The sequence below is a fragment of the Sinohyriopsis cumingii genome, chromosome 5 (assembly GCF_028554795.1).
Source record: "Sinohyriopsis cumingii isolate HCF-2022 chromosome 5, ASM2855479v2, whole genome shotgun sequence".
NCBI classification, from domain to species: Eukaryota; Metazoa; Mollusca; class Bivalvia; order Unionida; family Unionidae; genus Sinohyriopsis; species Sinohyriopsis cumingii.
In genome coordinates, this window is record NC_142965.1 from 124,822,147 (window position 1) to 124,839,235 (window position 17,089).

At 34.4% G+C, this 17,089-nt stretch overlaps 1 protein-coding gene across 6 annotated transcripts in view; it reads left to right on the forward strand.

Moving 5' to 3' along the window:
• Positions 1–17,089, forward strand: part of LOC149800124 (uncharacterized) — a 114,487-nt gene that overhangs the window by 86,114 nt on the left and 11,284 nt on the right. For 2 of the 6 annotated variants that reach the window (XM_089959720.1, XM_089959721.1), the window contains exons 25-26: positions 9,459–9,591; positions 12,835–12,884. In XM_089959720.1, the coding sequence (XP_089815846.1) occupies positions 9,459–9,591; positions 12,835–12,884 (183 nt within the window). Of the gene's footprint in view, positions 1–9,458; positions 9,592–12,795; positions 12,885–17,089 lie in introns of all 6 variants that reach the window. The other 4 variants (XR_016421328.1, XM_089959724.1, XM_089959723.1 and 1 more) reach the window with 4 other exon arrangements.

Genomic DNA, 17,089 nt, shown 5'->3' on the forward strand with positions numbered 1-17,089 from the left:
ATTGGTAATAAGATTTGAACAGGGGTGGGTGGGAGGCTTTACCATAAAATCGGTATTGAGAGCCTTTTTTATATCTGGTCTGAGTTTTGTTTCGTCAAAAAGCATTACTTTTTACTTCACTTGAACTGTTATTTCATGGACCAAAACTCCATAATTAAATGTATAGTAGATATTCTTGAAAGGAGAAATGGTGAAAGGTAGATGAAAGGCTGGAGGTTTTCAGAGGGAAGGAAAACAAAATCACATTCTTTTTCTTTGTTTGAAAATGTATTTATACCACACAGAAAAAATTATTTTGCCTCTATTTCTTGATGTTTTTTGGTCAAGAAATAGTGGATCCAAAAATGCATAATAACATCATACATAATTTCATTTCAGTGCTAAATATTGTAAGTGTTTATCATTTCTCAAATTAAATGAATATACAAAATTGATAAGATAGAAAGTATTCAGAAAAGTTCTGGATATGGATAGCTGTGATTGCCAATAAATGTAACGGAAAGAATGTATAATCACAACAGAGGCATAAGGTGGAAGAAATTGCCAAAATGATATTATCCAATAGAAAGTCATCAGATTACAAGTATTTATATAACTTTTCTGTGTGGCATATTGATTGCTTTATTTATGTGACATTAAGTTTGGGGAAAGCTTGTAAGTGGAAGGTTGCATCTTGACGAACATTTCTGTTCTCTTTTGATTCTGACCGGTAGCATACCATACTTAGCTTGTATGTATTCACACTCAGCTGAACAACATAAAATTTGATATATTGACAAATAATGTGCCTACAGATCAGGGTTTATGTTGTCATATTTTTACTTGTGAATTCAGCAGTGTAAATCATGGCCTGAAGATCATGAAATGCTTGAGTTTCAATCTTCATATCTTTTCTCAACCAATCACAAAGAACTTTACTTGTGTAACATCATGTAATGTTATTTTTGATTGGCTAGTAATGAAACCCAAGCTCAGAAGTTGCCTATGATTTACAGGCCTGGTCTTTAAAGGTATAGCGTGATGCCAGATCTGGCTCCATGCTGTCACAGTTACATGAGTGTTATGCATATAGGTAAATGTGATCAGATCCGAGTCAAAATAAGGAAGTCAAACAAGAACAAAGCATTATATATATACAGAAAGACAGATTTAGAACAAAGAAAATTTTGCAGACAAAAAAATGAAAAATATTACCATGGAAACAAAATATAATACTTTCACTGGATATAAGAAAAACATTTTTATTTTCTGACAGAAATGTTTGTCTGATTAAGTTAAGGCCTAACTGTCTCACGTTTGTCATGTACAGTGTAAGCATGAATCATGGCATGATTGGTTTAACACAAATGGATATTGGAGGGCAGTAATCACGTTGATGGTATATTGTAGTGTGTTAACTTACTGCATTGAATTTGCATGGTGTGACATGATTGCACTAATGGATATCAGTCTTAATGAACTAAAACAGATTTTGTTTTTTTCCACATATATTTAATCCCACATATATTTAATCGGATTACATGAACATGCACCATCAGCATTTTAAGTATACAATACCATATTTACTCACAGGTAAGTAAAGTTAGACTGGAAACAATAAAGATCCTGATTTGTCCTTGCATAATGTGCCTATAGATCAGGGTCTGCTTTGTTTGTTCCCCTTATTGCTCCTAACAAACTGCACAGACCCAGATCTGTGTGTAAACAGTATATAATTGCTTTTGTATTAAAATTGTTTCATCATTTGGAATGTCATCCCATATCTACTCTACCCACAAACATGCAGTCTAATAGATACCTGTTTACCCACATGTACAATCTATATCTTTCTACTCACATACATGTACAATCTATACCTCTCTACCCACATACATGTACAATATATACCTCTCTACCCACATACATGTACAATTCATCTCTCTACCTACATACATCTACAATCTATACCTCTCTACCCACATACATGTACAATTCATCTCTCTACCCACATGTACAATTCATCTCTCTACCCACATACATGTACAATATATACCTCTCTACCCACATACATGTACAATCTATACCTCTCTACCCACATACATATACAATTCATCTCTCTACCCACATACATGTACAATTCATCTCTCTACCCACATGTACAATTCATCTCTCTACCCACATACATGTACAATATATACCTCTCTACCCACATACATGTACAATCTATACCTCTCTACCCACATACATATACAATTCATCTCTCTACCCACATACATGTACAATTCATCTCTCTACCCACATGTACAATTCATCTCTCTACCCACATACATGTACAATATATACCTCTCTACCCACATACATGTACAATCTATACCTCTCTACCCACATACATATACAATTCATCTCTCTACCCACATACATGTACAATTCATCTCTCTACCCACATGTACAATTCATCTCTCTACCCACATACATGTACAATATATACCTCTCTACCCACATACATGTACAATCTATACCTCTCTACCCACATACATATACAATTCATCTCTCTACCTACATACATCTACAATGTATACCTCTCTACCCACATACATGTACAATATATACCTCTCTACACACATACATGTACAATCTATACCTCTCTACCCACATACATGTACAATTCATCTCTCTACCCACATACATGTACAATTCATCTCTCTACCCACATACATGTCCAATTCATCTCTCTACCCACATACATCTACAATCTATACCTCTCTACCCACATACATCTACAATCTATACCTCTTTTCCCACATGCATCTACAATCTATACCTCACTACCCACATACATGTACAATTCATCTCTCTACCCACATACATGTACAGTTCATCTCTGTACCCACATACATGTACAATTCATCTCTCTACCCACATACATCTACAATCTATACCTCTCTACCCACATACATGTTCAATTCATCTCTCTACCCACATACATGTACAATTCATCTCTCTACCCACATGTACAATCTATACCTCTCTACCCACATACATGTACAATATATGCCTCTCTACCCACATACATGTACAGTCTGATAGATACCAGTTTACCCACAACCATGACCAATTCAGTGGCCTAGTGGTTATAGTGTCTGCCTCAGAAGTGCGAGGTCAAGGGTTGGAACCCTGGCTGAGTCATACTAAAGTCTTACAAAAAATGGTGCTAACAGCTGTTTCGCTAGGTGCTCAGCATTAAGAGGTTAGTGTTAGGACTGGTCGGCTTGGTGTCAGGATAATGTGACTGGGTGGGACATTGTGCTATATGTCTGCGGCATGATGCCCCAGTGCTAGACATTGCCATAAACTGCCACCACTGCAGACATCATAGCGATATGACTGAATCTTTTTCAAAGCTACGTTAAAAATCCTAATCAACTCAGTTGTGTTTTGTAATGTCAGCTTACAAGACTTTGAAGATAGACACACATAATAAAAACGTTATAATTGGTACTGATCAAGTCTGCAACTCTATTGTTACGTCATTTTACATAGTTGGTACAGTACTCTTTGATGTCATGTGATATCAGCTTGAAGATGGACATGTGTAACACAAGTTTTATGTATTTGGTACTGAAAATGGCCCACAACTCTGTTTTAATACATGTACACAGTATCATGAATCATTCTATCGTATGTTTCTGATTCTACTGGTTGCCCATTTGTGATATAGAGTTTTTTTTATTATTCTGTATTTTATTCAGGACCCATTAGATAGATTTATATCCCTATGATTTGAAACAAGTGTGGAGAGATTAGGCAGCATGGGTCAATGGTAGCCCAATGGGTATTGCTTCTACCAACTCTTGGAATTTTGGAGTGAGGTTCAAGTTTAGTGGCCCTGCCACTCTGTACGATTTTACCATAATATGGACTCTTAATATGGACTTTTAAGCACAGTAGTAAAGTCATTGAAAAATATAATTGTTGTCATCAGATCTGGATATTGACTTGGATGGTCAGGATATGGGTTTTAGAACCAGACTAACTCTACAAGGTGGTACTGTAGACACTTTATTTCTCCTCTTGTTCAAAATGCCCTGATGATCAAACTTTTGCTTTTACATTACAATAGTCAGGAAATGTCCATCAGATGAAAACAAGTTGAGTGTGAAAGTGACTATCTGCCTCCTGAAAAGTCCAAAGAGTCAGCCTAGAAGTACCATATTCAGATGCTTTACATAACTTGCAAAAAATCCAGGAATTGGGACATTTGCAGTTATCAGAAATCATGTTGGATCATTTTGAGCATTGCAAACGGCAGGAGAGATTATTTCCACCACAACAAGAAGTAAAAAAAAAATGACTTGAAGTTGAGAGATCCAGCAAGAAGAACTCCTATGGCTTTGGAGCTACAGTTTCTGAAACTGAACTAAAGGTCATTAGGGCAAAAGTTTTACAGGCTTTTAAGTTGGACACAGTTCTGCTATCTTTATGTCAGACCACACTTCTAAACATTGCAAATGAATTTTTTCCATGTTGACAATGGCATTACATAATTGTTTTTATTATTATTGTCTAACCTTAATGAGAAGGTATGTTTAGGTCTAGCAGGTCAGAGGTAAGACTATTTATACATGTCTGAGAATTGGCTTGTGTGACCAAAGTGTCATGACTTGTCAGACTGGGACCATTGGGTCATGCCTTTTAGTTGCATGTGTCTGTCTTTTCATGCCTTGTAAGTGTGAATATGATTATCAGGCATGGATCTCAACAGTTTCTAGGGGCCCCGAGTGGCCGAGTGGTCTAAAGTGCTTTCCATTACGGATCACTGCCATCTCATCTCTGTCTGTGCCGGTTCGAGTCTCGAATTCAGCCAATGTGGGTATATGTGAGAAAGCTTGCCAGTAGCTTCTCGTGGGTCGGTGGTTCTTTCCGGGGTTTTCCTGGGTTCTTCCTCCACCATTAATACTGTCTGCCATGTATAGCCTATCGTGTGCTGAAAAATGGTGTTAAGCCCCACAACAACAACAACAACAACAGTTTCTAATTCATAAGCCAAGGCTAGGTCATTGCTGAGGGTTGGGTTGGTGTGGTGGGTGGGTAAGCCCACCCTATAATCATACATACACATAATTAGGCATACACAGCTAAGCCACTATCAATGGTCCAGCATCAATTTTACTCTGAGGGGACTAAGCCTCTGTATCTCACCATGGAAGTTATTACGAATCACAACCTATCATGCATGTACTTATTGGGCATTAAAAAGAAATGTACACACACAACAGACAATTGCACCTGTAGGTATTCTTACCCTGAACAGTCTACTCAGACGGCTCAGACTTTGGGGTAAAGGTCAAAATAAGGAAATACAAGAATGTTTTCGATCCATAGAATTCTTGTTTGAGTGGTGAAGCTCTATTGGGAACAGGTAGATATTTCTAAAGTGAAATGGGCAGACATCATTAGGAAAATTCAGTATTTTTGGAAAATATCGGGTGGCATGGTCTACCAAGTTCTGACACCCTTGTTACCTCATAATAACCATTCCTTGCTTTCTTTCAGAATTGTGGAGTTATCACATGGCAAAGAAATGCACAAATGTGGCATACTTGCTGCTTTATATAGCAGTTCTTGGATTACATCAATTATTGGAATTTTTTCTTCATGCATGCTCTCCTTTGTTAAAACATGATTTGTTATAGTATAATTCCAGATATCATCTGATACTAATATGGACCCCAATAACCAGAATGAAACTAATGTATTTGTATTTGTCTAACAATTATTTGACAATATGAATTGAATGGGGCCGTGGGTGGTCAAGTGGTCTAAAGTGCTTGCCTTTATAGATTGCTGACGTTGCATTTCTGTCTGCATGAATTCAGGTCTCAGGTCTCAGGCTCAGCCAGCATGGGTATGTGAGAAAGCTTGCTCGTAGCTTCCCATGGGGCACAGGTTCTTTCTGGGATTTTTCTGGGTTCTTCCTCTGCCAGATATTCTGGCTGCCATCAATGACCTATCGTGTGCTGGAAAATGGCATGAAACCCAAAACAACTACAATATCAGTTGAAAGATAACAAAATGAAGCTTAGTATTATATATTTATTTCCATTTTAAATTATTATTATTTGAATAAATTTGATTTTTCCTGCAATACTGCAGTTTGGTTTATTCACAGTTATTGAGGTTCAGTATATAATGAAATGTGGTACTTGCTATCTGCAGTTCAGTCATAACAGTGTTGGCGGTTATGGACTGCAGCTGCTGCGTTTTAATGAGGGATAGGTGAACTAAGGTATTTCTTCCTTTTTATCTATGACAGATTTTCGTGTTATTTACCCCATGTATTTCTCCTTCATTTTATCATCATGATTATCTCCTCTGAATCCTTATGATTGAAAGAAAGCTACAAGTAATGAATCAGTGTATCTGACTCCAGTTGGTATAATAGTGGGGAGGCATGAAATTTACTCCAGTCAAAGTGACTTCGACCTTTGACCTTTTCAGGTAATTAAAGCTAGACCACTCAGAAATATGCACAGATGCAGTCTTTAGATTGGCTGGAAAATTTAGTAATATTTTGGAGTTGAGCAAAGATTCTGATGAGCATAACATTTTCCTTCTCGTGATGCTTCCTAGGAATGTATCACTTGCTCACACAGTGGTGAATGTCACTATATGAGGAATATCAAGATTCATGCATACAGCTAACCATTTATACATTTCAAAACACAAACCTCTTCAGGTAAATATCCATTCAAATGTATGTACATTTCATGCACAGATTTCTCACCATGACAACAGTTTCAACTTTGCTCATGTCAGTTCCTTTCATGAAATAATTAGGTTGTGTTTGTGAGCTGGTTTTCTTTCTGCCCCCACAAAAAAGCTGTTGTCTTTTCTTTGCTGGTATGCATGCATCCCTACTTGTTGTCACAACCTAAGACCCAGCTCCCCAACCCAATAGCCACCTCCCCAAATCCATGCACAAACAAAGCACTTACACAATAAAACTAGTAGCTACTGTAAGTACCATATATACTTGCTTATAAGTCAGGACTAAGTGCAAAGTGCATAGACCCAGATCTGCCACCACATAATGTACCAGCAGATGTGGGTATATGTTATTTATAACTGCAGCCAAGTTATAAGGAAGTATATTTTTATAATTTAATCAGTTTGTTCCAGTAGTAAATAAATAATAAATTTGAATAAATGCACTGTTTATGTTACAATTTTAAAAACCATAATGATAGGATTCTTCAGATTGAAGACTTTAAAAATTTATTTATTACCTAAAACAAATGAGTTACTGTATGTACTTGCTTACAAGACCAGTCCAACTGCAAATTGCACAGACCCAGATCTGCCATCGCATAATACACTGGCTGATCTGGGTTGGTGCATTTTGTTAGGAATGATCAGTAGAACCAACAACATAGACACTGATCTTACACAGTAGATCCGGATCTTTGTTGTTTGCAGTTTGACGACTTTTAAGCAAGTACGTACAGTAAACAACATTTAGATGTTAAATATGTACTAAGTACCCAGTCACATTCTTTTATGACATTATGTTTTAACGCACTTCAAGGGCAGCTTTAGTTACATGTTTGAGATTTCAAGTATCTATAAGCACGATAATTGGCACTAAGATGCTTTCACCAGCTTCAGCAGCAGAATTTCAGAAGAATCTCTGGGAATAAAGTTCCTTTAGCTTTCAGAAATGCTACAAAACTGCTTTTTTTATAGATGCAAATGATAAACATAAATCTGCTATTAGTGCAAAACTACTGTGTGACACCCAAGATGTTGCTAAAATTTGATGAGATCAAAATTCTGTATTGTCTTTTCAGCTGTATAAAGCATTCATTGTCATTTCAAATGAAGATTCAGTCAGATTAAATCTTTCTAGAATCACTGGTATATGATAGACTGGTAAATGGTTTAAAATGTTTATATTTATCTACGAATATTGTAAAAATGTGTTTAAAAACGTTTTGGAAGATTCTTTATTTTATTTTAAAAATGTGTAAAGCAGAAGTAAATACCAATGAATATTTTCAATATCAAAATATTTTTTATGTCAAGTTTTTTGAATGTGAAGGATATGATCATTATAATGAAAATTTAAATAGAAATTACATAATTGAATATCATATTCTACAAAATTGATGATGTCATGAAGTTTGAATTACTCGAAATGCATGAATGGCTATAGCAAAGCGACAGGCATTAATGCATGCTGTAGTGTGTAACTCATTTTCAAGTTTCATGACATCATTAAACTTGTGAAATGTCAAGTTTGATTCTTACATTTACAAACAGTCATAAAAGAGAATAATGAAATGGCTACAAAGTCATAAAAAGAATAATGAAATGGTTACAAAGAGTCATAAAAAGAATAATGAATTGGTTACATATAGTCATAAAAAGAATGAATCTCAAGAAATAAATTACAGAACTATATTTGAAATTGCTTTTTCAAATATTTTAAATGCACATAAGAAAGGTGCATGAACACATAAGTTGTACATTTCTGGTGTTATGAACTAATAACTTCTGATCTTCCTCATCACATGATGCTGTTTCAGTCAATCAAAATACTTTATGCAGAAGCTTGGTAAAAATGTGTAGTTATATGTATACACACATTAATAGAAAATCACAAATATCCAATTGGTTATCTTGTATGGTTATGCTTACACTTGACCTACGTGCATAAAATGTCAAACATTAATTACAGGTACGCCGTTGTGACCAGTGAGAAAGTATAGCAGGATTTTCATGAGTGAGAAAAAAACATGTAGACACTCGGATGGCTTATGGTTACAATAGTATGTGTATGGATACACGATTGCAGAAGTTAAGCCCATCTTTCAGGCTTTAGATTTCTCAGCCCCTCTTTTTTTTGAGAGAGGGAACCAATTTGAAATAATGTTCTTTTTAAAATTTAATTTCAATTTTGAGTGTACAGGTCTTATAAATTAAAATTTTTAATTTAAGAATTGGCTCTGGCATCATCAAAGTATAGTAAATTTACCTAATGTAAACTTTCATATATATATATATATATATATATATATATATATATATATATATATATATATATATATATTTGTTCTTCTTTTCTCCTGTAACATAATTGATTCCATCTCCACCAAATTGTCGATACCATATTGTCGATACTCTGTTTATGATAATAAGAATCAGTATGGTACATAAAATATTTCATTTCCAAGTTTTAGACTGAGCAGTGAATTTTAAAATATATCTAATGTTAATTCAGACATCATTTCCAATATGTCAGCTGCCTTGTGCTTCAAAAGGAAACCATAGGCTATCCAGTGTTTGAAATCCTGCTCTACTACATGGTTGTCACATGACATGTCATTTGACAAGTTACATAATGGTTGGAACCAGTGTTCAACCTTCCACTTGCAACAGGGGCTTTCATGTTTGTTTTTGCCTTGTCTATTGACTTGTAGGGCTTACAATCCTCGATTGTTTAGGTTGAATGCTAGTCTTGAGGATGATGAGGACCAGTCTCCAAGAAGTGGGCAGGGTGCAGAGAAACACAAGGAAGAGACTAGCAAAGGGAAGAGTAAAGACAAGGGCAAGGTATGTGATGTTGTCAGAGTGTTGTGCTACAACCTGTCTTTACAAGGTACAAAAACAAAATTGTTGGACAATAATGGCTGTTAAATGGATGTGGAGAAGTTAAATCCAAGTGAAAAAAATCACACAGAAGAAAATTAGACACTGGTTGGATATATATATGAAGTGGCTGTTATGGGGAGGTAGTCACTGTAGGAGGTTGGATTAGATTCTGACATTCTCATCAAAAGTCAAACATCTGACTTGCATACGTAGGCAAGGGGTCAATAATTATGCATCACTATCTGGAAGAAACATTCTTTAAGAGAACAATTTTTATTGCAGAGTGTCGACGATGGGCTATTTTTATTCTTAAATCATCATGCATAGAAATTCACAACCCTACCCTAACCCATCCTCCATCTCCAATTTTAGCTCTACTGATCATCGATTAGAAGAGCATATGGGATGATTTATTGTCCCTCTCAGTGTCTAGCTCTATTGGTCACAGACCAGAAGTGCTAATAGAATGGCCTTTTTGTTGTCCAATGTTTGACCATCCTATAGCACAAGTTTGTAATTACTACTCAACATAAACTACTTGGAGGATTGCCTTGAAGCTTTACACACACACACATTCATTCCAAGGTCAAGTTGGTCCTAAATGCTATTCCTCCTTAATGGATGGTCATATCAACATAGTGTTTTCTCAAGTCTTCTTTAAACATCAAGTTGATTCTGAATGACAGTAGTGTAGATATAACATCAGTACCACAACAGCTATCTTGAAAATCTTATTGTTACATGTCTGGGATTGAAAGTCATAATGGCATGAGGTTTCCACCATATGACATGATGTCTAGTTGATCTTAAATGAAAATGATTTTGCTTGGACAGCCATATTAAAAATCTTGTTATTGCTACTTAGCCCTAATTGGGGGTTTCACTAAAAGACTTCTTATAATGTATACTTGAAATCTAATATGTCTACCATGGCAGCATCTTAAAAATGTTGTTATTGCTAGTCCTTTTGAATGGAAAGTAATATTGGTATTGTGGTTTCATTAGAAGACTTCTTATGATGTCTAGTTGGTCTTGGATGAAAATGGTACCAATTTGACATCCAGTATAGCTATCATGTCAGCCATCTTGAAGATCTTGTTCCAACAATACATATCTGGAAAGTCATGTTGATACTTGGGTTTAACAGAGGAATGATTATAATATCTAGTTGTCCCTGTATGAAAATGGTACTGATCTTACCACAAACATGGCTGTCACAATGAAATATTTTAAATGTTGTCATTAATTATTCTGATTGGATGGTCATATGAACATAGCTTTACATCAAAAGCCTTCTAATGCTGTCTTTTTACACTAAAGAAAATGGTGTCAATCTTACACCCAATATGGATGCCACAGTAGCTAATTTGAAAATCTGATAACTTGATTATTAGCAGTGGTTTCAGCACTTAGTAGTTAAAAAAGAAGAAATGGTATTTTGAATTCCTGGAAATTCTTTTTGGACAGCAAAACATCAATCCCTTCAAGGGCTTCTTCATTTGAGTTTGTATTTTGATATATCCTCTTTGCTTTTCTTGACACAAATTTATTGGTGATCTTTAAGAAAAATTAAATTAAATTTCATTCTTATAAACCTTAATTGTTATATGTCTTCTATATACCTTTTGGCTGTCTTTCAGTCTATCTAATAACTTTTCCTTTTCTGCACAATAACTTCAGATCTCAGTACCTACAATGACCAAACTTTACAAGTGAATTCTTTTTCAATGAAAGAAAGAAACTTGTACATTTTAGGGTCATTTTGAATAAAAGGTCAGAGTCAGTGAAAGAAGAAAAATGGTTTCTGTACAATAACATTAGTTCTGCATTACAAACCTTGACCAGACTTTGTGGATGGTGTGCACTGGGAATAAGGGGGAAAAAATTTTCAGGTCAAGAGATCAGCAGTCAGTGTAACTGTGACTGAAAGAATAAAAATGGTTCTGCAGAGTTGCATTAGTTTTACGTCAATAACCTCTACCAAAACTTTGTAGATGGCTTGCATTTGGGGTAAGGAAGAATCAGTTTTTGGGGTGAAAAGGTCAAAGGTCAAAGTCACTTTGGAAGAAGAAAAATGGTGTCAAACATTTCGGTTCTTGACTATGTATCTTCAAAAAAGTTTGTGGATGGCTTATATATTAGGTAAGAAAGAAACCTAATTTTTGGGTAAAGGTTAAGTTTACCAAATAAAATCAGTTCTAGACTACAAACCTTGACCAGAGTTTGTGGAGGGCTTGCTCTTATGGCATGTAAGAGGCCAATTGATGTTATGGTCAAAAGGTCATGGGCATTGTAACTGACAGGAAAATGAATTTCACAGAATACACTTTTGTTCTAGAGTAAGTTCCTTGACCAGAATTTGTAGATGACTTATTTTGGGATAATAAAAAACAACCTACTTTATTCTGGTTTCTAATTGTCAGTGATGACAATCATTAATAATAATAATAATAATAATAATGCTTTATTTATAGAGGGTGACTCATTAGTCAAGGACTATTCTCCCTTGAGACCCTCTTAAGGAGAGTATAACAATGCACATTATATGAAGATAGCGATAATTAGTGTTTATTTTAACATGTTTAGTATCAAAATACTAAATTCCGTTATCTATTAGAAACACATACATGCTCATTATATCTTTTCTTAAATACTCTAGTATTTTCAGTAGATTTTACATGTAGTGGAAGCTTATTCCACAGAACTGTACCAGAGTATTGAAAACTCTTTAAATTGCTCTGTTCTTGGTTTTGGTACTAGAAGGTTTCCATGTGATATTGATCTCAACTGGTATTGTATTGCAAGTCTAATAAGAAAATAATGATTTCTGTGCAAAAGTAATAATTAAATTTGATTCAAGACTTCATACCTTGGCCAAGGGTTAATGTCATTGGTCATTTATCTCCAGAGGCAATCATACCCTGTTATTATCTGTTTAAAGCAATATTAAATTTCAGGCAGGTGTACGAATATGTCCTTCACTTGCTCATGTTTGTATTGTTTCCAACTTAACAAATAATAATGAATAAAAAACACAAAATAGAGTGGAGTGTTTATTGGGTCAGCTAATGACCATCTGTACATTAATTCATTCATTAGCTTCTTTAAGCAGAAAAAAATCTTAAGTATTTTGATCCATAAAATATATTTTTTTATTTATTTTAGTTCAGTTTTTTTAATCAGTGTCAATATGTTTGATGCCAGGAAGAGGTAAATTTTAGTCACCTCAGTGGTCATCGCAGTAGCATCACATGGTAAGTATAGAACCTTTTGATTGGTCAAAAAACTTTCACTGGGAAATGGACCTTTAACAATTACTGTGTGAACATTTATTATCAGTTTTGTTGGAGTGGTATAGTTTTTGTCTCACTGTTCTTTTTTAACTTTCTAAACAGACAAGGGGCATATAGAATTTTTAGTAATTCATTATGCACAATTACTGCATTTCGCTGTTTATATGCTAATTTTGCAGTCTACCTTATCATTAGTTGGTTTATAACATAAACCAGTGATAGAAAAAAGGATGTATAATTTAATATAGAGACAAGACTGCTTATTGAGTATACTAGAGCTTTATTTTTACTTGTGGATTTCCTAATCTCACATCACATATAAACTTTCATTGTGTTTTAATTACATATGATTTTACTTTATTTTCACCAGATACCCTTCCTTGTCATCAACCTGAGCCGTTTCCAGATCAGTTCTTTATAACTATACAGTCATCTATCCATGTAGATGTACAGGAATTATGCAGAGTGTAGTTAAATAAAGTTTTTAAAATAATTTTCTTCTCTTTGCTATGTCTGAAAGCCCAAGAATGTAAATGCATTTTATGTTAAGAATTTGTCATATAATTATTATTTATTCTTCTTTATACCAGTCTACCCATCCCATGCACTTTGTGCATTTCCTATGCATCTCCTTCAGTGAGATCAGACAAATGTTGTTTTAAAAAGAATTGATCTGGAAACTGGGTTTAGGTTATAAGTCACAAGGAATGAAATATGGTACATTTGAAGAAAAAATCATGTGAATAAAAATGTACCTGTATTGCAAAATCTGAGATTTTGTTAATGATACTTGATGTGAGATTGGAGACTCGCTGAGATTCAGTAATGCTGTCTTGTACTCAGTGAGCAGCATTGTTGTTGAGCCTACCTTGGTGGAGTCTCGATTTAGTGATTATTTTAGCGTCCACATGTATGTTCATCCACTTGTATGTCTGCCATTTGTCCTAGATTAACCTGAGTGTAATTTTTTAAAATTTTATTTGATTTCAGTGTGGTTATAACCCACCCTCTGCAAATTTGGAACATAGCTAGGAAGTAGACTTGACCTGCAGGTTATGGTCATCTCTTTGCCACTGTAGGCCCTTTTTAATCACTGGTGTATGTTATAAACTTATCAGTGTTAATGTAGCCGGTGGGCTAGGCTTACCCTCTTTATATTTTATGTGCAAAAATAACATTATTCACCAACTGCTTGGATAACTGGAATCATCTCTGTATAGTATCTATCAGCATTCATGTATTTTCACCTTGCAAAAGAAGCCTATCCATATGCCTCCTTGCCTCTAGAGTTCATTATAAATTTACAATTTCATATTTTTTAGCCATTGTCACTATTCAGCAATTTGATGTATAGTTGCCACATTATGTTATGCTTCATGGACCATGAAAATGTACATTTTAAGTGAGTCTATTTATTTTAAAGTGTGCCACTGTATTATTGAGGCCAGTCCTTAAACTCTGGCATATTAAAAGTGTACCACATTATAATTGAGGAAAGTCCTTAAACTGGCATATTAAAAGTGTACCACATTATAATTGAGGAAAGTCCTTAAACTGTGGCATATTAAAAGTGTACCACATTATACTTGATGAAATTCCTTAAACTGTAGCATATTAAAAGTGTACCACATTATAATTGAGGAAAATCCTTAAACTGTGGCATATTAAAAGTGTACAACATTATAATTGAGGAAAGTCCTTAAACTGTGGCATATTAAAAGTGTACAACATTATAATTGAGGAAAGTCCTTAAACTGTAGCATATTAAAAGTGTACCACATTATAATTGAGGGCAGTCCTTAAACTGTGGCATATTAAAAGTGTACCACATTATAACTGAGGAAAGTCCTTAAACTGTGGCATATTAAAAGTGTACCACATTATAATTGAGGGCAGTCCTTAAACTGTGGCATATTAAAAGTGTAGCACATTATCAAATAGCCTGTTCTTGAACTGAAGTTAAGGCTGCAACATTTACATATGTAAGTGGCAAAGTTTAGAGTACTGCCTGTAAAAGGTTACAGAATTTGTAAACATGTAAACATGTGCATGAATGTCAGTGATGGAGGAAGTGCCAATTCATATTTAATTATATATTTCTACTTCATTACTTAAAAGGACTGTTTAAGAAGATATTTCTGTTCATTCTTTTTTAATGTATGTTTAATTAAAAATGACATCACTAAGAAAGAGCCAAAATTGATGTGAGCTGGATGTAATACACATTACACATCAGGTTGATTTATTGATAATGCTAAACAGATGTACTTTTTTGGGGACTACATTATTTAGCTTTGAGACACATGTTTGTTCATAAATCCCTTGAGTGGTTGTATTTGATTTTAAAGAGACACCATTTCATATTTGTAAGCCACTGTACAGTTCCTACAGAAGTATACCATGTACATGTCCACACCGTCATTACATTTATTTATATATTTTTTTATAATGTAATCGTACGAAGAAGTAGGAAAGATTATGATGAGGATCATACGGAAGTTGTACTAAAATTGTGAGATATACTGCTAGTCAGCAGAGCCAGATCCTGCATACTGAATTCCATTATAATGAGGAAAAGATGTCATAAAATGAACAACAATTACAAACTGAGTGAGGAATAGAATGCACTTTATGATAGTTGTCAGCTGTTCAATAAGTGAATTGCATGATGGGGTGAAGTTTTAATTTCCATTCATTCCAAATAAACAGCAATGTTTCAGTTATAAACTGTTTACATGTTTGAAAAGTTTGGTAAAAGTTGCAGCATTAACAAGAGGCATAATAAAAACATGCCTGTATCATAACGAAGTATCTTGTACACAAAAAAGCAAGTATAAAAAGACATGAAAACGTAATAGATGGGTTTCTCATAAGCTAAAAACTAATATAAAGGGAACTAAATTATTAAGAAGTAAGGAAAATATCCCAACTGTTTTTTTTTGCAAGATTGTTAGGATTTGTGACCATATGCAAATTACATGAGCCATTGTACGGGCAGCTTTACATGTTCGTATCACAAATGTTCATTGAACCAAAGTATTGGGATTCATGAACATACATTTTATGAGGGGTTACAGCACTCTTTCTTTTCAATGTCCTTCATTATTAGGAAACTTAGAAGTATAATGTACAGTGTATACTTGCATATAGGATGGATCCAGTTGCAGACTTCATAGTCCCAGATTTTGTTTCGCATAATGCACTGGCAGATTTGTGTCTATGTAGTTGTTATGATTCTAGGTTCTTAAACTACTTAACAAGACAGCGATAATGAACAGATTTTGTTTAATTTAAATTTTAATTTATTTTCCCTAAATACAGGGAGAAAAAATTTAAAAATAACTTACAATATGATGAATGAGTTCCTAATATTCTTAAAGTTCTATCGATTCTAATAGTTCATTTAATCTGAATATGTTCTAAAGGTATTCCGATTGATGTCTGTGTTTTAGTACAGTCATAGAATTTTAACATAAAATTTTTCATTCGCTAAATGACCATTACAAAAACTATATTAAAATAATATACATAATATAGATATACATAACACAGGAGTCATCAGTAAAACAAACACTGTAGACCCTGATCTGTTGGCGTATTATGCGATGGTAAAATCAGGGGTCTGTGTTGTATGCAGTCGGACCTGACTTATAAACAGTTATGTTTTGTACTTTATAATAAGGCAGTCTAAATATAAAGTGGTACACACCTTATAATGGGACTGCTGTACAGGCTTACATGGCAGATCAGTATATGGCATACCAGATGCATGGGTAATAACCTTGTGTATTATATATCTGCATATGATGTGCATCTAACAGTAACTAGACAAGGATGGGACAATTCATTATGTGTTGGCAGAGCAGGGTCTATTCTGGTAACCTGAAATCATAATCGTTCCTGTCCATAATACTTTTCAGATGTTTACAAAACTGTACCATCTTATGACTGTGGTTATGTTACTCTGAGGTGGTTTCAGTGTTAAAATACATTTATTTAGAAAATTGGATCCATTACCATACCTGTATTATATGAGAGACTACTCGATATAATACAGAACCACTATATAAGTAGGACAAATGATGACTCCGATCTGCAAGCTCATCATGTAACAGCGGAAATGGGTCAATTCCATTGTCATTTGGTGTATATCTTAACAAGCAAAT